The sequence below is a fragment of the Suncus etruscus genome, chromosome 2 (assembly GCF_024139225.1).
Source record: "Suncus etruscus isolate mSunEtr1 chromosome 2, mSunEtr1.pri.cur, whole genome shotgun sequence".
NCBI classification, from domain to species: domain Eukaryota; kingdom Metazoa; phylum Chordata; class Mammalia; order Eulipotyphla; family Soricidae; genus Suncus; species Suncus etruscus.
Window position 1 is genome coordinate 107,313,260 of NC_064849.1, and position 24,600 is coordinate 107,337,859.

Below are 24,600 nucleotides of genomic sequence, written 5' to 3' on the forward strand. Positions count from 1 at the left end.
TATCGTTTATGCTCTATTAGACCAATAGTGAAAGGTGGTCCAGGGATACCTCCAGTATATATTTTCAATAGAAAGAATTCTACATTTTGCACATATGTTACATCTGAAATAACTCAAACATAGCAACATTAAGGAAATCATTGCTTCTTATTTCATGTTTAATTGTCAGAGCCAGGAAAGGAGGTGAAGAAAGAAGGCAGGACTAGCATGGGTTTGACACTCTTAGAGGGAAAGGGGTTGGAGCAGGCATGGCTTTCATTATATTTAAGTGAATTAGTCTGTTTCCTTTAAACAGGAGAGATTAACAAGCCACCAAGGGCCTGCTGCAGGATTCTGACACTTTTAGTGTCTTGTGACATATGATTTGTGAATATCAATTTGCCTTCAAAAGCAGAAAGCAAAACTACCATTAGCATGAAGTATACCAAAGGCTGATTCTAAGTTGGTATGGTTGAAATTCATTAGGAAAGACATTTATTAATATGGGGAAATAAATATTTCATTGAACTCAATATCTGCATCATTTTTAAGTTGAGCTTTGGATTTAAAAATGCCTATATGTAGAAGTAAGAGTTAAATAGGAATGGCTTTCTTTTAAAAGACAGAATATGTAAAGTCCTAAACTTGGGAAGTCTGGGAACACTAAATAAAGGGAAAGAAGAGCAACTCTAAACTTCTCTTAAAAGTTTGCTTTCCTGGTAAAACAGTATGTCTTCAGGCAGTTTGGCATCAAGACAAATATTTCTCAAATTGCCAAAAAAAAAAAAAAAAAAACAGAATAAATATTTCCTCCTAAGTGTAATTAGATCAAAGTATCATCTTTGATATTAAGTAAACAAAGAATTTGAAGTTGAAAGAACTATATAAAATTAATTCATACTATAAAACTTTTTATATTTTCCAGTTTATCATTCTTTTAAAAATTGCTGCATATTGTTTTTGATCTGTACAGCACACATATACATTTTGATCTTTTTTTTTTGGTTAGCTATCATAAACTTCAAGACAAACATGATCAGGAACCAGATATTTGTAGGTACAAATCAGTACATGGCAAGAAGATATCCTCCTGGGTCTCTATAAAGACCAAGTCAAATTAAGAAAGCATAGAATACAATATACTAATTCTCTGTTAGAAAGTTTAATGTGAGAAAGTGCCCAGTTTGACTCTCCTTGACTAGTCGATTTCAAATTATATTAGCTGTACTTTATATCTTATTGATGGGCACAATATGATCATGACTAAATACATGTGCACTAGAGCCAATATACTTGAGTTTAAATCCTGGCCTAACCACTACTGTCAGACTTCTGTGAGATTATTTCGTTTCTTTGCATGATGCTAAACCTCATTTGTTCCCTGGCACCACACATGATCCCTCAAGTACTGCCAAAAGTGATCCCTGAGCACAGAGTAGGGACTAAGACCTCAGCACTGCTAGGTGTAGCCCTAAAGTGAAAAGCAAAAAGAAATTAATGTCGCTGAGCAGAGGGATGCTTAGTTTGCACACTCATGGGGAACACGCTAAGGGACAGAATCATAGTCTGTCACAATCATTTGATAATGCGTCCCAATTCAAAAACTAAAACTTAGTATCCAATAGTTGAAATAAATAATCCACAAAGAGAAATATTTTTCAGAAACAGATAAGTGTTAAGTAGTGGCTTAGGGGAGAGTGCAGTTAGAGTAGAGAAGGGTTTGCTATGAAAGTGATAGCTGGAATTGATCATTCTGGACAAGAACTGGATGCTGAAAGAGGCTAAAGTGACATGCATGGCTCCCCTTCATTAATAGTAGTGCAAACCAGTATCAAAAAAAAAGGAGAGAGGAGAGAGAAAGACAGACAGACAGACAGACAGACAGACAGAACAGAGAGAGCAGAGAGAGAGAGATACCAGGGAGAGAGAGACATTAGGCAGAGAGAGAGAGAGAAGAAATGAGAGAGAGAAAGGGAGAGAGAGGCATCCCTGAAAGGCATCAGGAAGAGAAAGAGGGCATCACGGAGGGTGAGAGGGAAACTGGGGACATTGGTGACAGGAAATGCACACTGGTGAAGGTTGTTGTATATTGTATGACTGTAACTCAATCATGAACAATCTTACCTGTGGGGAAAAAACTGTAATATAAACAACCTTGTAGCCATGGTGTTTAAATAAAAAAAATTTTTTTAATTGGTCTGACTAAGTACAGAGTCAGAAGTAAGCCCTGAATACCACTGGGTGTGTCCCAAAATCAAAAACAAAAACAAACACAATAAAGAAATGGTTCATGTCTGAGAGACTACTCTCAAGAAAAATCCAGACTCTTCTCTATTCCTTGCTCATATATTGATTGCTTTTGAAACTATGCATGAAACTCAAGTGACCCCTTTGAGAACTAGGTTCCTGCCAATATTTGGGATTAGAGGTGTTTATGCACAAATTCCTAGGTCTTAAAATTTAAAAATAAATGAATCAAGCAAGTAGGGAGGAGCCCTGAATCTCTACAAGTTTGTTTATACAACTGTCACTGTGTGTAGCATCTCCAGATCGTCCTCATAAACAGCAATACAGAGCACTCTGACATGGTAAGGAAACAGACACTTCTGGGGGTAGCATCTTCTCTCCCCTCACCCCACTTCCAGCACACACACACACACACACACACACACACACACACACACACACAATTCACACATGCAGCATCGCGAGCTGAAAACGGATGAAATCTCAGATTTATCAGAAAATCTCCCACCAAGGACTATTTAAACTTTAGCATGTGGTTTAACTTACTTTAAAAATTATTTCCTCTTTATAGAACACACTGGCACTTTCTCCCTTCCCAGAATATGTGCAAAAATGGAAAATCTGTAAACATGAAGTATATGCATGAAATTCATCCTGCCAAAATTTCAGAGTATCCCAAACTCAAAACACCTTTGACTTTCATTCCATCACTTCCACACTTAATTTAGTGTCACCCTAAATTTTATTGTTTCTTAAAGGTTAGCTGTCATTAAGAGTCACTGAGGGTGTTTATTAAGAGCAGATTGCTGTGTGTGATATCTCTTCTCTTCCTCTTTCCCCAATACAGAACTGCTGGAAGAGGACTCTTACTAGTTTGTATTTTGAGAAAACGATAGTTCCTTCTGATTATGTGATCCTAAGCACAACTTTGAGCAAACCAAGAATTACTCACAGCATTAGCTATTTCAAATTTGGTAGTCTTCTCCTTTTTTGATCCAAGCTTTTTTTCTAAGTGTTAGAATGATCTTGTCTCCATCAAGAGAATGAATGAATGAGCTTTAAAATTAGAACTGAAAGGGCATGGCAGGTGGGGCATTTGCCTTGCAGGCTGCCAATCTAGGTTCAATCCCGGGTATCCCATACGGTCCCCTGGGGCTGCCAGGAGTGATTTCTGAGCGCAGAGCCATGAGTAACCCCAGTGACGCCCCAAAACCAATAAATAAATAAATAAATAATAAATAAATAAATAAAACTAGAACTCAAAACTGTCTCTGTAGCCATTTTAATGCTAAGAAAGTTTCAAAAACGTTTGTAATACATTTAGATGAACCTATTGTACTTAATCGAGATCAGGAATACTAAGTACAAATCTCTGAATGCCACCATGGCATTTTTCTTCCCTCTAGCATGTCCATAGAGCTTAAAGCAACCCTAATCCTGAGTTGGATCTATGACTTATTTCTCGTACACTTGAGCCTTATTCCTAACTGTGCCTGTTTATTCTGCAGTATCATCACCATCCCCATTCTTCTTAAATTACTATGTCCTACCTTTCAGTTAATGATGAAGAGGAGGAAAATACTTGAATTCAATAACAAACACTGTAAAATAGAAAACTGTCACTGTTAATGTCAACATGAAAAAAATACATTACCTTAAGACAGAACCAAACATTTATTTACTGTCCATAACATCAGATTCCTATTATTCTTGTGAGAGAAACTAATATTTTGTGAGAGGAAATGCCCACTTTTTAATGGGCTGTTAAAATTCAAGTGATACAATCATGATCATGAATTTTCCAGAGTTATGCTGGAAACATTCTATGTATGACTCAGAAGGCTTACTCATATGATGTAACATGAATCTCTCAATAGTGAAAGAGATGGACTTTATAATTTCAGAAAGATTAAATGGGCAATAAAATCAAGACATTTAGGCATTACAATACTTCAGAATTTACCATTTGCTTTTTAATAACACTATTTACTCATTAATAGAAGCTCTTTTACCCATAACTATATAATAGGGCCTCTGCAGTGTTCTCACAAATTAACCAGTCATCTTCTGCTACCTGGCTCTTGGATCATAAAAAAAGGAAAATAAATTTAAGAATAAATTTAGAACCCAGTAGATAAAAAAAAAACACCTTTTAGACAAGTTCCACATAGAACAATCAAAGCCTTCGCTTTTGTAATGCATAGCAGTCAATATACTTCTGTGAAAATGTTATATATTTCTGTTTTTAATTACATATTCTAACAATGTTAACTGCCATTCAAAATTTGAAGTTCCATAGTGAGCCTAATATTTTGCTAAAGATTTTTTACATAAATTTTGTCATTAAAGTTCAGACAAAAACAGAAACTCAAAGACTTAACTCAGTCACACATTGATTAAGCTTGGGGACAATTGGAAAGTACAGCTATTGAACTACTTCATGCTTCCTATTTTCTGCCATCTGATACTACTTTGATTTTATCTAAATATCCTTATTCTGAGCCACAGTATATTCCACATATTTACATATAGTTTCTGAGGGCTGCCATAGCATATTAGAATTGGTGGGTTAAAGTAATAGATACTCATCCTCTCAAGTTTTGGGTTCCAGAAGTTCTAGACCAGTTTTACTCATCAGAAATCAAGATCTTGTAAAGACTACAGCTCCACAAAACATTTGTCACCTATTCCCTCTTTCTTTCTTTTGCTCTATTTTCCTAGTAATAGCATCTTCACATCTCTCTCTGTGTCCATCATCAAATTTATCAAGTTACCTTCTTTCTTTCTGTCTCTCTTTCTTTGTTATTAAAACATTTGCCATGCATTTAGCACCATCTGAGTAATTCTTATAATATTTTCATCTCATGATTAAGAAGTAAATTTATTGGTAATATTATTGGTATACTTTATATATCAGTAATACTTTAATATATAGTTAACATTCATTGGTTCTAGAGAATAGGAGGTAATGTCTTTGGCTGATCATTATCGGGCATAATACAGTCCATCTTCTAAACTTCCAAATTCATATCCGCATGTATTCATTCTATCTCAAAAATCCCCTTCAATGTTTTCACGCAATTACAATAAAGTTTCCAGTCCACGACCTCATTTAATTATGATCAGCTCAAATATCTCAAAACTCATCTAATGCCAATCAGATATAAGTGAGTCTTTGTGTCTGACTCATTTGGTGGCAAATTCTCCTCTCTTTTCTGTCTTCCCTCCTCTCTCCTCAGTCCCTCTCCAAAACATGTTGTTCTAAACCCAGTGTGTGTTGTCAGTGTGTTCAGAATAAGAGACCAAGAGTGAAGGTAAAACCACCTCACCAGATTACTTAACAACATTAGAAATGTGATATATGTACAACAGTTGTAGACATTTCCATTCCAAAAAAGGGGAAGAATGGAAAGAAAAGAAAGGGTCATTGGTCCAAACCCAGTTTAAAATCTAGGCAACTAGATTTTATAGACCTGGGAGAAGCCTCTGTAGAAGGGCTGATTCTAGACCTGCCTTTGCACCTGTGGCCCTTGTATGCAAAGTTCGACCTTCACAGTGATTCTTCCTTTTTCTTGAAAGCACATGTTTGCAGTCAATCTTATTACTGCCTTAAGAATTGTAGTCACCCAAGGGCTGGAGAGATAGCATGAAGGTACGGCATTTGCCTTGCATGCAGAAGGATGGAGGTTCGAGTCCCGGCATCCCATATGGTCCCCTGAGCCTGCCAGGAGCGATTTCTGAGGGTGAAGTCAGGAGTAACCCTTGGGCGCTGCCAGGTGTGATCCAAAAACCAAAAAAAAAAAAAAATGTAGTCATCCAAGAGCTTTCCTTCTATTTTTTTTTCTCTATTCTTTTCAGTCCAATATGGAAATGTTTCTACTGACACAAGATTCTACTTTCTAGTTTTCTGAGGAGTGAGAATACATTGGAAGTTGAGTCATAGAAATGTATGGCTTTTATAATAGGGCCTCAAATCTTTCTTAAATAATCCTTATTCTACTCCCTAGTTTTCTGGGGGAGTGAGGAAATAAATAGGAATTTGGCCACAGCAGTGCTCAGAGCTACCCTGGCTGTGTTTAGGAGTAACCCCCAGAAGTACCCAGGGGATCATATGGGGTGCTAGGGATAGACATGAAATAAGGCAAACACTTTACCTCCTATACTATCTCTCCAGCCCCTCTACTCCATATATATATATATATATATATATATATATATATATATATATATATATATATATATATATATCACATATCTAATGTTGTTAAGTAATCTGGTAAGGTGGTTCACTTTCACTCTTGGTCTTTCTTTGAGAACACTTTCAACAAAAATACAAAAAAAGAACAAACATAAAACCAAAACAAGCAACTATGAAAAACAAACCAAAATAAATAAAGAAAAACAAAAACAAACAAACAAAAAAAAACAATAAAGAAACAGTCCAAAAAACCAAACCAGCAACTACTTAAAAAGTCTTGTGTTTCTGGTGCTGGAGAGATAACATGGAGGTAAGGTGTTTGCCTTTCATGCAGAAGGTCATTGGTTTGAATCCTGGCATCCCATATGGTCCCCAGTGCTTGCCAGGAGAGATTTCTGAGCTTAGAGCCAGGAGTAACCCCTGAGCACTGCCGGGTGTGACCCCCGCCCAAAAAAAAATGGTTTTGTGTTTCTTCTTCTTCTTTTTTTTCTTTTTTGCAAAGGCACAGTAAGTATCTACAACAAGCTAGCTGTACAAGTGGGGACCAGTTGCACTAGCATTATGGGGGGGTACAGGAGGGAAGATATAGGATGCATGATGGGAACATGAGTGGAGGGAAGACAACAGTGGTGGGAATGTCCCTAATTCATTGTCACTGTGTGAAAGATTTGTAATTCACTTTGACCACAATAAAAATTAAAAGAAAAAAAAGAACACACTGTCCCAACAGTTCCTATGGTTGCTATAATCTCTTTGTGTAGTATTTTTTTCAATCTAGACAGGCACATAATATCCTAAGCCAAACACTGCTTTTGTGTTCGTCAGCTGTTCCCTCACATTTTATCCTCTTTTATTCTATTTTACATCTGACCATAGGTAGCAAGAGGAAAAAAAGGTGGTAACTTTGTGAAATTGTGCTTTTCCTAAAAATATCCCCAGTTAAATTTCCAGGTCCATCACTTACAAGATCTCTTCTCTAACACAACCCTAGGGGCCTAGAAAATATCTCACAGACCTGGAACATATGACTTATATTCTCAAGGCTCTGAGTTTGATTCCCCAGCACCACTTGGTCCCCAAGCAGCACCACCACACAGATAGCTCCCAACAATATTGGACCTTTGCAACACCCTATTGCCCAATTTAAGCACTAAATTTTAGGGTCTATGGCACCTCCCCTGGTCTCCTGACTGCTGAGAATGATGCCCCACTCAATTTTCCTGCTAAGTATCTGCCATTATTCAACAGGGACCATCTTTCCTTCCAGCATATTTTAAAGGGTAAGTGCAATTTAAGATAACAGGATTTCGGCCCGGAGAGATAGCATAGCGGCGTTTGCCTTGCAAGCAGCCGATCCAGGACCAAAGGTGGTTGGTTCGAATCCCGGTGTCCCATATGGTCCCCCCGTGCCTGCCAGGAGCTATTTCTGAGCAGACAGCCAGGAGTAACCCCTGAGCACCGCCGGGTGTGGCCCAAAAACAAAAACAAAAAACAAAAATAAGTTAACAGGCTTTCTTCACAGTTTCTCACTTCTTCATGAGACTGACCAGAGTTAGTCTCTTAATTTCTATACTCCATTTGTGAATTAAAGCAATGAGGCTTTTTCTATCACATACCTCAGATTCACATATTTGTCCAATTCAGTCTCACAATTCTTTCTTGCTCTGTGTAGACTATTTCAAAGCCACTTCCACATAAAAAAAGTATTGTTACAGTAGCTCCCTGCTTTGAGGTTTTTAAATGGGTCCTAGTTCCTATAGCTGCTATAATAAACTGCTATGAAATTGTCTTAAAATAATTGAAGTTTACCCCTCACAGTATAAAGGACAGAAATCAGTATCAGTTTCATTGGATGGACCCAGGCTACGTCCAGAGCCTCTAGGGAAGAATATCCTTTTCTCCTCTTCTGGCTTATACACCTATATCCCTTGGCTCCTGATTCCTTCCTATTTTGAAAATCTAATCACTTCAGTTTAAAAGTCCATTTATCTTATTATCATATCACTTTGTACTTTCTGTTCGTGCCTAGCCTCCTTCTATCTCATTCTCATAATGAAAATTTTGGTATTTAGAACACACCTGGATAATGCAAGATAACTTCATCTGTAAGATCCTTAAATAAATTACACATGCAAAAATAATGCTATCATGTGAAGTAACATTCTCAAGAGATTAGGACCAGGTATCTCTGGGTGACTATAATTTAGCATACTAAAGTTATTATCTATTAATCTAAGTATATTCTGGAAATCTGATCCTTATTCTAAAAATTAAGTATACATTAAGAACACCAGTATGTTCATAAAAATTTAGATCCAAGAGATTTATTCACAGATGAGGTCTCTGAGGCCAGATTTGACCTGCCTTAGATCACACATCAGATGCTTTGACAGCCTAAAACTACAAGCCTGCTCTTTATTTTAATTCTATTTTTTTTACTGAATCACTATGAGATAGTCAAATTGTTGATGGTTGAGTTTCAGTCAATGTTCCAATACCTGTCCCACTTCACCAGAATATATTTCCCACCATTATATCCCCAATTTCCCTTCCGCCTCTATGGCAGGCACTATTCTTTTCTTTCTCCCTCGCCCCCCCCCCACCTTTTTTTCCTTTTAGGCACTGTGGTTTGCAATACTGTTACTGAAAGGGTATCATGCATATCACTTTACCTGCTTTCAGCACACAATCTTGGTCCAGAGTGATCATTTCCAACTATCATTGTCATAACGGTTCTTTCTCTGTCCTAATAGCATTCTCCCACCCCCTCTTCAGTGGCAAGCCTCCTACCATGGACCAGTCCTCCTGGCACTCATTTCTATTATCTTTGGGTATTATTCTCATTTTTTACATATCTCACAAATTAACGTGATCATTCTCTCTGCCCTTCTCCCTATGACTCATTTCACTCAGCATGATATTCTCCATGTCTATCCATGTATAAGCAAATTTCATGACTTTATTTTTCCTAACCTAAGCCTGCTCTTAACTGCATTCATTGCAGCACTTTATTCTTCTAAAATAAATTAACAAAAGTTGCTCATTTCTTGTCACGAAAATTACCCCAGAATCCAAACACAACTCTGAAACCAGAAATAACCACCTCACAGCCAGCTCAATTTTAAAAGAGAGAAAAGTCATCATTTATCTAAAGTGAACAGAGTCAAAAGAACCTTGGGCAAAATGGACAAATCTGGAAAGCAATTCATTTGAAGGATTACACAATATTTCCATTCAGAAACTTTACATGGATTTAAATGCTTAACATGCTATTAAGTAATGATGGCCTTAACTCATTTTCTTTCTTTCTTTCTTTTCTTTTCTTTTTTTTTTTTTTTTGGTTTTTGGGCCACACCCGGTGACGCTCAGGGGTTACTCCTGGCTATGCTCTCAGAAGTCGCTCCTGGCTGGGGGACCATATGGGACGCAGGGGGATCGAACCGCAGTCCATCCGAGGCTAGCGCAGGCAACGCAGGCACCTTACCTCTAGTGCCACTGCCCGGCCCCTCTTTTCTTTTTTGTTTTTGTTGTTGTTGTTTGTTTGTTTTATTAGTCACACCCAGCTCTGCGAAGGGTTTACACTTGGGACTGTTTCAGGGACCATATGGTGTACCAAGATCTAATGTGTCTGGCCATGTGCAGGCAAATAAGCACCTGACCCACTCACTGTATTTTCATGCTGGGAATCTTATTTTCTAAGTTTTCATGGGTCTAGAACTCAGAAAATAAAATTTTTTTCAATGTAATAGGCAGATTTTTTTTCATCTTCTGGGAGGATCTTCCCAAGTAGTGTTCAAGTGGTTCACAGATTAATAGGGATGATACCCTAGGGACCTCCAGACAACTCTTGGTGTCCTAAGAGGTGATGTAGTGCCAGAGTTTCATCTCAGAAACTGGTACAAATAAAGCAGCTCTCTTAGCCATGAATTGGCTCCTTGGTCCAAGGGCGTATAATTTTCAAAGATTTTTTTTTATAATGTTCAAAGATAATTTGATCCACTGCTCTTTTCTTTCTTCCAGGTATATAGTATATTAGTCACATTTTCCAGGATAGATATCTTAAGGAAGAGTAGAAATGTATAAAGGACCTTCAGTACAAAAGAGCAATTTGCATACTACAGAGCCAGGACCTAATGTCTGTAGGCCAATGGCAAAGGTCAATAAGATATACCAACAAGCTTTCTGTGCACAAGGAAAAATATGGAAGAAATAGTGAAGCATGAGATTGCATCAAAATACTGGTTACAGAGTATTAGGATGTATGGGTTTGTGAGACAAGACAGTGGTCAGTATGATGTATGGGTTTGTGAGACAAGACAGGAGTCAGGACTGTTTCTCAGAACTGGCATTTAACTGAAACCTGAAAAGAAGCAAATGGAACAACGGCAGGAACATAGCTCCAGCCAGGTCCTGAGATGGGTGCAAAGGCTGTACATAAGGAGTCAAAAATAAAATGGACTCACTGTTACAACAAAGAGTACAGGAGGAAATAAAGTGGGGTAGTGGACTGCAGGAGAACAAAGAGACAGGTGAAGAGCAAAGCCTTTAATGACATTCTAAGAAATGTAAACCTTATTGTGAAAACACTGAAAAGAATTGGAAGAGGCTTCTTCAGGGAATCAGTTTATTTAGATGTACACCTCTCACATTTAGATGTAGCCTCAGAATGGCTAATACCATGGTGATTTTGAGAATAAGTAAGATTTATAATAATAATAATTAATAATAAACCAGAGGAAGGACAGAGAGATAGTACAGTAGGCAAAGTGCTTGTCTTGCATGTGGCTGACCCAAGTTCTCCTACACACCATATGGTCTCTGAATCCTGCCAGGAAAAGAGTAATCCCTTAGGAACCAGGAGAAATCCCTGACAGCTATCAGGAATGGCCCAAAAATAAAACAAAACAAAAATAATAAATCAGAATGAGATACATACTGAGACTGTCCTAGATCACAAAGGCCTAGGTTTGAATCCTAACTTAATGCATATTAACCATAAACAACTTCAATCTATTACCACAACTTGGAGAATTGAATTTCCTTACTTAAATGTACCAAGAGGATACAGTAAGTTATTTCTAATAATGGTGCTTTATTTTCTAAGAATCTATTTATGAAAGCATTGGAATGTTCTTTTTTTTTGTTTTTTTGAGTAACACCTGGTGACATTCAGGGGTTACTCCTGTCTATGCACTCAGAAATTGCTCCTGGTGAGGGTGACTATATGGGATGCCAGGGATGGAACCGAGGTCCATCCTGGATCAGCTGCGTGAAAGGCAAACGCCCTACCACTGAGCCACAACTCTAGCCCTGGAATGTTTTTTTTTTTAATTACAAAATAAAGTGGGTAGCAAACTGTTAGTTTTCTTTTGACATTTCTTTACTATCTAATGTTTTCTAAATCTTTTCAGAAAACAGAAACAACACAGTGTTTTATAAGTATAAACCAGTGCTAGCATTTTGAGTTCTTAAAAGGAGTTAGGTCCTATATTGAGAAGTTTCTCTTTTGAGTTTCATTTATAAATTTATCTATTTATCTTTCCAGCTGTGATGAAGTCGATAATATTATTACCCTCACCTAACAGTTCCAGAGATCAAGACCTAGGAAATCATTGCTGCTAGGCTAGGGTCTAGATTTAATATATATATATATGTATAATATATGCATAGTTTATATACATATGTATATTCATATATATTTACATATTCTGGCCTAGAACCTAGATTCTATAGCACCAAGTCTGTCTTCAAAGCTCCTGGGCTCAGTAGTAGGCATGATTGTATATGCTGTCAGTATCCTGCTTCTAGTTTGTTTTAAAAATATTTAAGTATACCTTCTGCAAGAAAAATATCTGTAGTCTACTTTGTTTCTTTTCCTAATCACATAAACCAAGTAAATCTGGGACAATTTAGAACAGAAATGACAAGAAGAAATACACAACTGGAGTAGGGAATATTGATGGTTGAGTGTTTCCCTTTGGGAATCCACTGAGAAATTACATGCCCCTTCCAGTGATCTGTACAAATGAAGATAGTTACAGTAAGGACTATTTTATAGTTTTAGGCAATGACAATTTAGCAAATCAAGACTGTTAAAGATGATATCAGCTGGCTCAGATCAAAAGAACCACTATTTTTGTGTGCCTTTAATTCTGTTTTTTTTTTTTTTCATCCTGATCAAGAGAACTACTCTAATGTATTTGTTTGTCACTTTTCCTACAGATCCTACCTTTTCCCCAAGGCTTTTTCTATTTCCCTTTTCAACTTCCTTTTTTCTATTTCAAAATCAATCAATTTTAGTTGCTTGCACATGCCTTTTCCTACAGATCACACCTTTTCCTCAAGGGTTTTTCTATTTCTCTTTTCAACTCTCTTTTTTTTTATTTCAAAGTCAAACATTTTTAGTTGCTTGTACATGCCTACCAGGATTGTATCACCAGCAGCAAATAAGGTCCCAGAAAACCTTTGTTGAATGACCCTGAGCACTGGCCAGTGTGGGCCACTTATTCCCCCAAAAGTCAGTTAATATAAGACATATTTTTTGGAATAAAAACTAAGTATCTTAGTAGACAATTTAAAACATAAGGACATGGGGCCAGAGCAATAGCACAGCAGATAGAGCATTTGCCTTGCACAAAACCTACCCAGGTTCAATCTTGGCATCCCATCTGGTCCCCATGCCTTCCGAGAATGATTTCTGAGCACAGAGCAAGGAGTAACCCCTCACAATCACCAGTTGTGGCCCCATACCAAACAAACAAAAAACCCAAGGATATGCCCAATCCTTTCACATGACAATATATTCTATTTTTTCTTAAGCTATCCACCATTTTGTAAACTTTGATAAATTTTAAGTGGACTTCTAGGAATTTTTTTGAAATATCATTTCTGACTCTGCACCTATGTGCTTCTGTGCCTTCTTTTAAGGTATTCTTAGTCTTCACTTATAATCTAAACTCATTTCTCTTATTCCAACTATGAGTTTTTCTAGAGTGTTCATCCCTCCCTCAGTTACAGGCTGCTGTAATTGCTTTAATATTAACCTGCTTCTTTGGAATTCATACAAACTGCCATATATTATCTTCCATTTCCCTGTGATGGTCTCTGCTCTCTACCTCTAAGAACAGCAAAGCCTTGAGGATATGGACCAAAAAGGTACAGTCAACATGGGGTGAGAAACAAGAAATTCACAGAATTTACTAAGAACTGAGCATTTGCGATAATTCTGGTTCAAAATTAATATATCATAGCTTGAAGTTTAAGATTTATTCTCAGTATTTTAAAATGGACTCAGTTTTCTCTCTCTCTTTTTTTGCCATTCTCACAGTAATCTTTCAAACCCCATAGTTACCAAGTTGGTTCTGTTTTAATTTATTTTATTCTCTTGTTTTCTTGTGTCCTTGTACACATTTGCCTTCTAATCTTTATTTTTAATTCTTTATGCTTTTCTCAGGTTATCCTTAATTTTCAATTGTTTATAACAAAAGAAATAGAATTTTTCTTTAAAACTTGAGAATGATATGAACACTATAATTTTGAATCTTACATAATTTTAGATGTTCTAGTATTTCCTTCCTAAAAAGATGCCAGGGGTATTTTTCATTTTTGACTCTTTATTAAATTCCAACATTTTAAATTGCAGTGCCATTTAAATAAAAAAGAAAACTAGTACCCTCTTTTTTTAAGGGACTTTTTCTTTATCAAATTCCCATTTGATAAGGAGGATGAGCACTGAATAAGCAGCAATACTTCATTAAAATGTTCTATGCCTTAACTCTAACTCTCCAAATTCTTAGCCAAATCCCACTCTCCCTGAGCTGCTTCAGTATTCTCTTCCTCAAGAAGCATTTCTGGCCTTGAGGTTTAGAATAGTCCCCAATTTTGTCTGTTAAAATATCTTATTTGTTGGGATTACTAAATTCAGAGTACCAAGCAGCGGGACTATGGTTGGGGCAAAGAAAGAGATAATTTGATGGACAAATGGTGGAAGGTTCGCAGGCACTTGTAGCATTGTGGTCTTTGCTTTGTGATAGCAATTTGCCTATGTTATAAGCTGTTATCTGGCATTTGAGAGCTTCAAATGCATCCATTTTTTGTAAACTCAAAGCTCATTTATAAACCAGGTCTACCTACAGTTGCAGTTGCTTTATATCCAAACACATATTAAACACCTTTATCATGCTGGTGCTAATAAGCACAAACTTGCACTCAGACTGCCTTGCACTAATGCCATAGTTGCAATCACTTCTGTGGGATTCCTCTTTAGATCACAGGTTCTCATTTCAGCTAATTTAGCAGCCACTCAAATGCCAGACCATGGTTTATATTTCCCTCACACCTTTCTTGTCATGTCAGCCTTTTTGCAGTGCTACTCATTAGCTTTACCCTTTGCTGAGAGTTCAAAACCCTTGTCTTCATCACCTCCTTCTCTTTTTCACAATATCTGTCTAAATACTCTTAATGCCTCTTCTGCTTTTTCTCTCACTGCAACATTCTAATTAAATAATGTCTTTTATCATCACTCTTGCTAAACTTTAGAAAATTTTGGTAGTTTTGATATCAGCTTTTTTTTTGTTTTGTTTTGTTTTGGGACTACACCTGGTGGTGCTCAGGGGTTACTCGTGCCTATGTGCCCAGAAATCGCTCCTAGCTTTGGGGACCATATGGGACATAGGGGGATCGAACCCAGGTCCATCCTGGGTCAGCCGCATGCAAGGCAAATGACCTACCATTATGCTGACGCTTCACCCCTGATATCGTATTTTTATACCATAATCTGATACTATTCATAGCCTCCTTATAAAAATATTTGTAATACCATACCCTTCCTCTGAGATGCTATTATAAATGCCCTACAAATCAGTGTACCACATTGATAATTACTGCTATTAATAACACTGTATATAAATCTTACATTAAGTAATACGTAGCATGGATATTAGTATAATTTGTTATTATTTTCTTGCTGCAAAATATTATTATCAATTTTAATGATACTTAATGTATCAATTAGAAAAACAACAAGTGGAGGCCAGGAAGATAAAATGGTGGGTAGAGCACTGTCCTTGCATGCAGCCAACCTGGGTTCTATCCCCAGCATTACACTGGGATCTGCAATACCATAAGTGGGATCTCTGAACAGATTAAGGAATAATATCTGAGTATTGACAGGTGTGGCCCAACACACAAAAAAACAAAGCCAAAACATCAATACATTTATTTTATACTTTAGGTACATAATAAATATATTATACATATGACTTTAAATCAATTCTAAAAAGCTTATTTTGAACCTTTTAATTATTGTCATAGTACTATCTAATTTAACATATGCAAATAATCAGATTATTTATATACTACAACTCAGTGATCAGTGCCAGTTTTCCTTTGAATAAATGCATAAAATATCTATTAATTCAGATTCTAGCTCCTGTTGGTATATAAATAACATTCCAATACAGATATCTGTTCCTATATGTAATGAGCCTGATTTTTATATGCATCTATATTTTCACATTTTACCTAGTATTACTGCTAACATAGTTTTCACTCACTGTTTAAAACTAAACTTGGAAAAAAAATAAAACTAAACTTGGCAGGGAAGAATATACAAAGATGTTTTATTATCTATGTGAAGTTATGGAAATTAGAAATATTAAAGCTCACCAATCTCTTTGAAATAAATGATGTCTTATCCAATGTAGGAGAGAAATAACTCTCTTGAACTCTAAACCTTGACTTTCTGATTCTTTTCTATTTTTCTGTTTTGTTGTTGTTGTTGTTGTTTAGATTTTGGACCCTCAAAATGTTCAGAGATTACTCCTGTCTCTAAGTTCAGGAATCACTTTTGGCAGTGCTTGAAAGATAATATGGGTTGCCAGGGCTTGAACATGGGTCAGCTGTAAAGATGCCAGGCAAGTAGTGCCTTACCAGCTGGACTATCTCATCAATCCTTCTGACTTTCTTATTCTTACAAGAATCCAAACACAGGTAAAAAGTAAGGAATACAGCAAAATAGCTAGTAAGTATTGCATATATCAAAGCAAATTAACAGACAAAATGAACCTCCAGGGAGAGTTAGTAACAACCAACACTTAGCTTGGAAAAAAATGCAGAGTGATGACACATGACCAGAAAGTCAACATCCACTCTTGAAAGGGTATTGATCTACAGTTTTTCCATTTCTCTGAAAGCAAGCTAAAATTTACTGGCTTGAGTACTAGGGAAGAGAGAATATACTAGAATCTAAAAGGAAGAAACCACCTCATGAAGTATGTTTCATTCACAGTGCTAAAAATTTTTTTGCATAGAAAATCAACTAATAATTTGGAACGTAATACATCCAAAAAAGATCTAACAACCACGCTTTAAATATAATGTGAGGTGCAAAACAATGATAGTGATGACTTTCTCTGGACTTTCTGGTTTGCAAGGGCTTCAGAAACCAAGAGAAAAAAAAAGGTGGGGGGAAACAAGAAGGAAAAAAAAATAAATGGGTGGTGAATAGGAAGACCAAATAATAAAAATTCTTAACACCTCAGAAGAAAGCTGTCACAGATGGTAGATATTTCAAATGTACAACTTCCTCAAGACAGAACTATTGAAAAGAATTATAGATATTCTATGAATATGTCAAGTTAGTCTCAAACAAAAGAACTGTTTCAAGAGAGATTAGGATTATAGACTAACACATGTTTATCAGAAAGCTCATTAACACAAGGTCCTTACAAGAAAGCAAGAATGATTGTAGAAAAATACCATTTAAAAAGTTCTAAATGTTTCAGATTACTGTTGCTATTTAGACTCAAACTGCTGTTAAATAACACTATTAATAATTAATAGTGAAACTATTAGGTTAATTAGGGTAAGTTGCTATTTACTTGAGGATGGGACTAGATCAACTTGGTCACTACTTTACCTCTTCTATTACAGTTAATTAAAGGAATCATCAACCTCTCAAGGTCATCATTCACTGTAGGAAGCACACCAAACATTTGAAAATTCCTCATTAATGATAACACACACACTGACAGATTAGATATAGGTAAAGGTGAACAGATTGAAGTTGAAGAATTATTAGGTGAACCATAAAATGAGGCAATGCTTTACAGCCAGCTCTATGAATCTATCAAACAGTAATTGGATGCACGTGTTAGCAGCAGTAAAAAGTCATTGTCCAGTTGTCCATCTTACATGGGAATCTACTCTGAGTGTCTTCTTAGATTTATTCTTCCAATTAGAACACAATGTTCAAAGAAACAACACTACTAACCTGATGAAAAGATATTTTGAAATTTCCAATTTTTGTAAAAAAAATTGAATGCTACATTTAAATGGATTCTATAAGGCATCAACATTTTATATTAATCAACTCAGTATCAGAGTGTCAATGGCTTCCCAAGATACAGGTATTATTTTTGCTAGTAACTTTAATGGTGCATTTTTAGGTGATGGTGTGTTATACTTACTGACTGGCACAGGTATTAAGTACTAAAATCTACTAATTATTAAAAGCACACATGTTTTTTTTGTTTGTTTGTTTTGGTTTTTTTTGGGGGGGTTACACCTGGCAGCACTTAGGGGTTACTCCTGGCTCTGTGCTCAGAAATCACCTCTGGCAGGCACGGGGGACCATATGGGATGCCGGAATTTGAACCACCATCCTTCTGCATGCAAGGCATGCTATCTCTCCGATGCCAAAAGCACACATTTTTATTCTGCAAAATCAAGTCACATATACCACTGGTAAGTGAAAAATGCAATAATTTTAAAACATTGCAATATACTGTGATAAGATACTTTTTACATAACTAACCTAAGACAAAATAGTGGCTCCTTTCTAAGGCTATCTGAAATTATATAGTTAGGAATCATGTGACTAATCTAACTGGAAAATTGAAAAAAACTTTAATTTCTAATATTTTACTTATATTAAGCTAACATCAACTATTAATACTGACAAATGTTGGAACAGTACTACTAAAAATGTCATCTGAATTACTTTCCATTGCAGAGTTCACAGAATTAATGTTAGAATAGATTAAAATCACTTTGAACTAATACACATGTATTATTCTTTCTTCTAAAATATAATCAAGAAATATCATTTGTACTGCCATTGTGAATAAGCATAAGGACATTTAAGGCTTAAGAGAGATGTAGATAGGCAGCTCATAAATGTGAGGAACATTACCTTCATTTCAAATGAGCTGTCAACCTTTTTCCAACATTTTAGCTGGTGGAAAGTCAGATGTTTAGATAATAAATGGGGTTTGCCTCTGAACATTAAGGTAATTGTAAAGGAATTTAGAGTGCTCATTCATGTTCTACTATAAGTTCATTAAACTATAAATAAATGAAGTAGAATAAGGGTTTTAGGTATAACCTAGAAAAAAAAAAATGAACACAGGGCCAGAGAGATAGCACAGCAGCATTTGCCTTGCAAGCAGCTGACCCAGGACCTAAGGTGGTTGGTTCAAATCCCAGTGTCCCATATGGTCCCCCATGCCTGCCAGGAGCTATTTCTGAGCAGATAGCCAGGAGTAACACCTGAGCACCGCTGGGTATGGCCCAAAAACCAAAAAAAAAAAAAATATATATATGAACACAATGGGATATCCTGCAATCTAGAATACATGATATTGTTTTATATCATGTGCTTAAAATTATTTAAAAAATGTTTATAAGGCTTCTGAGTTAAATATTACTGAATTACCAAAAAGAGCCAAAAGACCTGAAGATTGAGGTATCTGAATTTTATACTTCAATACTGGAATGTGATTTCTGCCAACATTTTTCTTAAGTTTCTTCTGCTACATAGTTGTAAATCAGGTTTATAAAAAGGAAATTCTGTGATTGTGTATTTTTAATGGATTTACGATAAAACCATCAAAGTGGAGGGTCCATATGGTAGGAATGCTGTAATAGTAACAGGACAGTGTCATGTAAACATTAAATACAATGCCTTCCACCTTCATAAATCCTCCATCTTCATGATTAAATGCTGCTGGTTATAAATTATGCAACCAAACTCCAGAAACAACCACAGCTTAACTAAGACACCAATGGAAGTCATAAATTGCATGTTAATTTTCTTACCAGAAAACAACTTGCATAGTTATCAAGAGATAATACTTAAGTTATTTTCTTTACAAATTACTTTCTCACTTTATTTATGTCTCTACAAGACCTAGACCTGATTAAAAAGTAGTAACATAAACCCCTGATCCTAGACAATAATCTGTCATATTTACGTGAAATATACTTTTGATTTTCAGGTTCCTTATCAAGCTACCTATACATGAATATATGTATATATTTATGTCTCTAAGGCTTTAATATCTTAGAGTCATATATAAGGAGTTTCCAAACCAGCCCAATTTTAATCAGATTATTTTATTACACCTGGGAACAATTAAACATTTGGCCCTCAGCTGTAAACAGTTACTATATACAATCACATTCATGAATTAATCTTAAATAGCTATGCGTTTCTAATGCCTTGTTAAATAAGTAAGACTGATGTATGTGTGTTTTGTGTATGCCCACAAGCAATTATATTCCCAAACATAGCATCACAAAAGATATTTTACTTTGAAAATAAACTAACATTGTCTAATGCCATCATACCACCAGCAATACCTTCAATAAATTTCATTTATGTATTGCCTTTTTAACTACTGGTTAAATTTCATTCTAAAAAAGTTTTGGTGTTCATATTTAAGGTTTGAGATGTGTTTTTCAGACGTCTGAAGTATCCCATTCTAATATAATGGTATCAGTGTTACCAGTAGCAGAGAGGTAGACAAAATAAGGAGTGATAAGCCAAATAAATTAGGCTTGAATTCTGACTGCCAAATTCTAAAAGACCTTGGGAAATCTCCTTTTTATTAGACTCGGTTTTTACTATAAAGAATGTGGCACTATGTGTAAATCATATGGCAATTATGACAATTAAATGAACAGAGTCCATACTACCTACTCAGTGTATACTAATTATTGTCTCAGAAAGATTCAGAAACACTTTATCTTTCCTTGTAAGAATATCTATCCTTGGCTGTCTCAAGTTTAGGGATATATTTTCTTTTCATTATACTCCCCCTCTCTACAAGTGACAACATGGGAGAAGCCCACAGCTGTTTCACTTATGTCCAGAAATAAGTCCACCAGTCCCAGTCACAGGGGTATCGAACAGCTGTATCCAGCCTTTGTAGGCGGCCAAAATGAAGTGGTTATGTTTCAAGGGCAAAGTTCTAGATGTAAAGAATGATAAAACAAAACCTAAATGAGGCTGTGCATATCTAGTGACAGATACACCACAGCTATTCTAAATTATTCAAGCTTTTTAGACTTCTAACAGGAGAAACATAATTCATCTCTACTCACTTTGGTCTGCACTCATAAAATGGCAAAAGGGGCTCAAACAGAAAATACAGTGCCCCTCCATAGTAGAATAATCATGTAGCATATAATCTTTTATGAATCATTTAGTTTCTGCAAGTAGCTTCTAAGGCACAAGTTAAAATAGTTGTGCAAAGCTCCTGAGTGACTTCATTATTTCCCTTTTGTTAGCAATTTGTTGGCAAAAAGCCAGTAGAGTTGTTTACCTAGGAAATCACAAACATATAACCTCTTAGATAAGCTGTTACTGTATTTTAACAGCAATAATACTAGGGTCAAAAGTAACAAAGAATATTACGCTTCAAATAAGCAAACTCAAAAGACAGCTTTGTGTATTGAAAATAATTAATAACTTGTTTAGGAAAATGTCACTGAAATGTGGTTTTTGGACAAGGAACTGACACTCTGCAGAGGTTAGGTACCCTAATATTTAACAGGCTACCATTTGGTGGGCTGGCTGGCTGGTTACCCTGTAGGCATGACAAAAGTTTGTTCACATGTAATTATGCAACATTTAGACAATATCTTAATGATACCATGCAGTTCAGCTGAATCAGTACAGCTGGAAACTGTAGCAATGTTCTGATTATCCTGCCACATGTAAAATTAAGGCTTTTTCAACCTCTACTTTTCACTTGCTATGTTTTGATACAGATGTTCTTGGAAAGCCCAAATTATTTATGGCTTGGCATAGCAGAGAAGCCCCACCCACTTCATGTCCAACCAATGAGTAATGCATTGCCATAAAGATACTACAACTTTAACAAGTACTGTTAGAATGCTTTATCACATGATACTGATATTAATGTATTTCAGAAAGTTAGGGTGGAAAATTTCCACACCTATTTGCTGCCATAAAGATCATATATTTTTTCTGTAGAAAATTCAACATGTGAAAATGTGACGTAAAAATGTTTTACTAAATAGTTCATCACAGAGATCATAATTTTCAAAAACACTCATTTCTGTTTTACAAATGAACTAGTACAGATTAGAATTTGCATCACATCATAAGGACACTTGAAATATAATGACAGTAGAATCAAGTTAGTGTCAAACAAGAAGGAGATTTGCTTAAAGATAACACTCTAAAATTTATTTGATTGTATCCATGAATTAAATATAAAAGTAAGAATTTCAGTACACAGAATTTTTTTAACTGTCAACTCACTCATCAATAAGTATTTGGACCATTTCTTCCCTCTCATCTTGCCTGTTGGCAATTCAACTGTTATTTCAAATATATAATACCAAATAAATTCATTTTTAATTCACACCATAATATCTGTAATATTAATACAGGGCATCATAAATTTAGGTAACAAATGACTTGGGGAGAGAGAATGAATTATCATCTTCACATATGGCATCATTTCCACCACATTCTATCTTTCAGAAAAAAAAGCATGAATTATGGACTACTTACTATGTCGAGTGTTAAACATAGATAAACCACTATAAAATGTTATTACTAGCAACATATTGATAATTTTAGTGAATGGAAGTAGTAACAAAGAGAAAGATGAGAAGTCAATGTTCAGTGCATGAGTTCCCTAGGAAAACTACATTGTAATTCTTATTCATCTATTTAAAATGGAAAGATTTTAAACTTCTGGTTAAATGTTATTCCCATTAGTATCAGGTACTTTCTGGGCCAGGAATTTTGAAATGTATGACAAATGCATTTAAGTTAGTGGGCAAATATATGCTAGGAATTCGCAAGCAACTGATACCAAAAGTCCCCTTAAAAGGTGACTTGGTAGTAGCCAGAGATAAAGCTAAATGGTCATTTAAAATGTTAAAACATCATTGTCTACTGTCTTCAATGTGCCCTTACATAGCCTCTGGATCCTTTCAAATAGCATCAATAGAGCATGAATACATCCCCCCACTTGAAAGTAACTAGAAAAGGAAACTATGGAGTAATCTGGCTTTGCTGGACAGATTCAAGAAGAGACAATATCCCACCCCTCACTTCTGGTTCTTTCGCCCCCCTGCCCAGCCCACGTCCCTGCGCGGAACGGAGGAGGAGATGGATGGGGGTGGTGAGGAGAAAAAGCAAAGTCAGAAAGAAATAGAGAAAGGAAAGGGGAGAAGAAACCGAGAATCCGGACCTCAATGTGTACTAATGCGAAAACCTTATCCAGTGTGCACAGTCATGGAAACAGACTTACGACTTTTACTTTGAAAATCAAAGAATGACAATGAAATGTGTGTGAGGTCTGTACGAATGCAGTCCCAGATGTTTACAATGCTGTAGTAGTATAGCTTTGCAATATGAGAGGTTTCAGAAGAAACCAGTACAACAGGACACCACAAAGCAGCGCAGATGCTATTGACAACGCAGCCTTGAGCATCATATTACCAACCAAGAAGGCAGGCAGAAGACAAATAGCGGCGATGGGTGCCTGGAAAAGCGAACTTCATGGGCTGCAATCAGTCAAATCAGGACAACCCTCCCACCCCATCCCCGCTAACAATCAAAACCAGGGGGTTTCAAGAAAAGTGTCCGTTGCTATCTCTGGAGGTGATGGAGGAAAGGGGATGGGGAAAGGCAAGGAGGTGGGAAGGGGGAGAAACGAATGCAACGGACTCCCGTACCCTGAAATAAAATTCCCATAAAAACCCTCTCATTGACAGCGGATAATTCTTTTCAGCTTGAGGAGCTTGTCCCCAAACTCTTAATAAGACCGCCAGCGCAAAAGAAACAGAATGTGTTTACTTGAGCCGTGTCCAGGAGGGAGGGGAGGAAGACCTTGGAGGTGGAGAAGGAAGAAGCAGACAGACAGACAGACAGACAGACAGACAGACAGACAGACAGACAGAACCGACGGTCTGTGGCAACTCGCGGACGCCCGGCGCGGTCTGGCTAGTGACAAGCTAGAGAGAAGGAACGAATCGGGTGGCAAGGCTAGGAGGGGTGTTGTGGGGTGGGAGGTGGCGGGCGGTGCAGGGGTACTTCATCACAGAGTTCTATATACCAGGACCGGGGGGGGGGGGTTGTGATCCAGTGTGAAAGTATCCCACTTAATCATTTTACAGGGGTTGGGGACGTAAATATTTAGCCGGCCACATCTGGAACAGATTTCCACCCCGTGTGGGGTGGGGGGGGGTGGATAATTGGAAGGAGGGGAGCGCGCTTCAGTGACTTACTGTACGGGCAGTTCTCCTTCTTGGTCCCGCTGACTTTCCCGTTCTTCTCAATCTTGAGAAAGTACTTGGTATAGGAGAAGAGCTTTCTCCAGCGCACATCTCCTTGGAGGTGATTGTAGCTCCGCACATGCCTCCCCGCGCTGGAAGGAGAGGAGAAGGAGGAGGACGCCGAGGAGGAGGAGGAGGAAGAGGAGGAGGCAGAAGAAGAGGAGGAGGAGGAGGAGGAAGAAGAGTTGGTGGCTTCTGGTGACACCATGTCCCGACCCAGGGGCTGGCAGGTGACGGGGACCGAAGACACCAAGAAGAGCAACAAGAAGCAACAGCAGCAGCCGGGCAGGTGGGGAAAGGCGGAGGCACAATGTGTCAGTATCCATTTCCACATTGTACTGAAACTCTCGGCTCTGGAAATTGTCTCATCAGAAGGAACATACTGGAAGGGTAAGACCTGGGGCGAGGCGGCCAGAAGACGACAGCTGGACGTGGCGGCCGCAGCTTAGCTCCGTGCGCGCGCGGATCTGGCCCCCAGTGAATAATGCACCAACATCCATAACTCTTCGGGCGGGCGCGCCGGCGGCCTCTCCCGGCTCCGCGCTGCGCTCCGCCAGTCTCCGGGCCGGGGGGCG

The 24,600-nt window shown here is 37.1% G+C and overlaps 1 protein-coding gene across 1 annotated transcript in view; it reads right to left on the reverse strand.

The window, feature by feature from the left end:
- FGF10 (fibroblast growth factor 10) overlaps nucleotides 1–24,372 on the reverse strand; it is a 90,699-nt gene extending 66,327 nt beyond the window's left edge. The window contains exon 1 of the mRNA XM_049768247.1: nucleotides 23,978–24,372. Within this exon, the coding sequence (XP_049624204.1) occupies nucleotides 23,978–24,359 (382 nt within the window). The 5' untranslated portion in view covers nucleotides 24,360–24,372. The remainder of the gene's footprint in view (nucleotides 1–23,977) is intronic.
- Nucleotides 24,373–24,600: the final 228 nt, after the last annotated feature.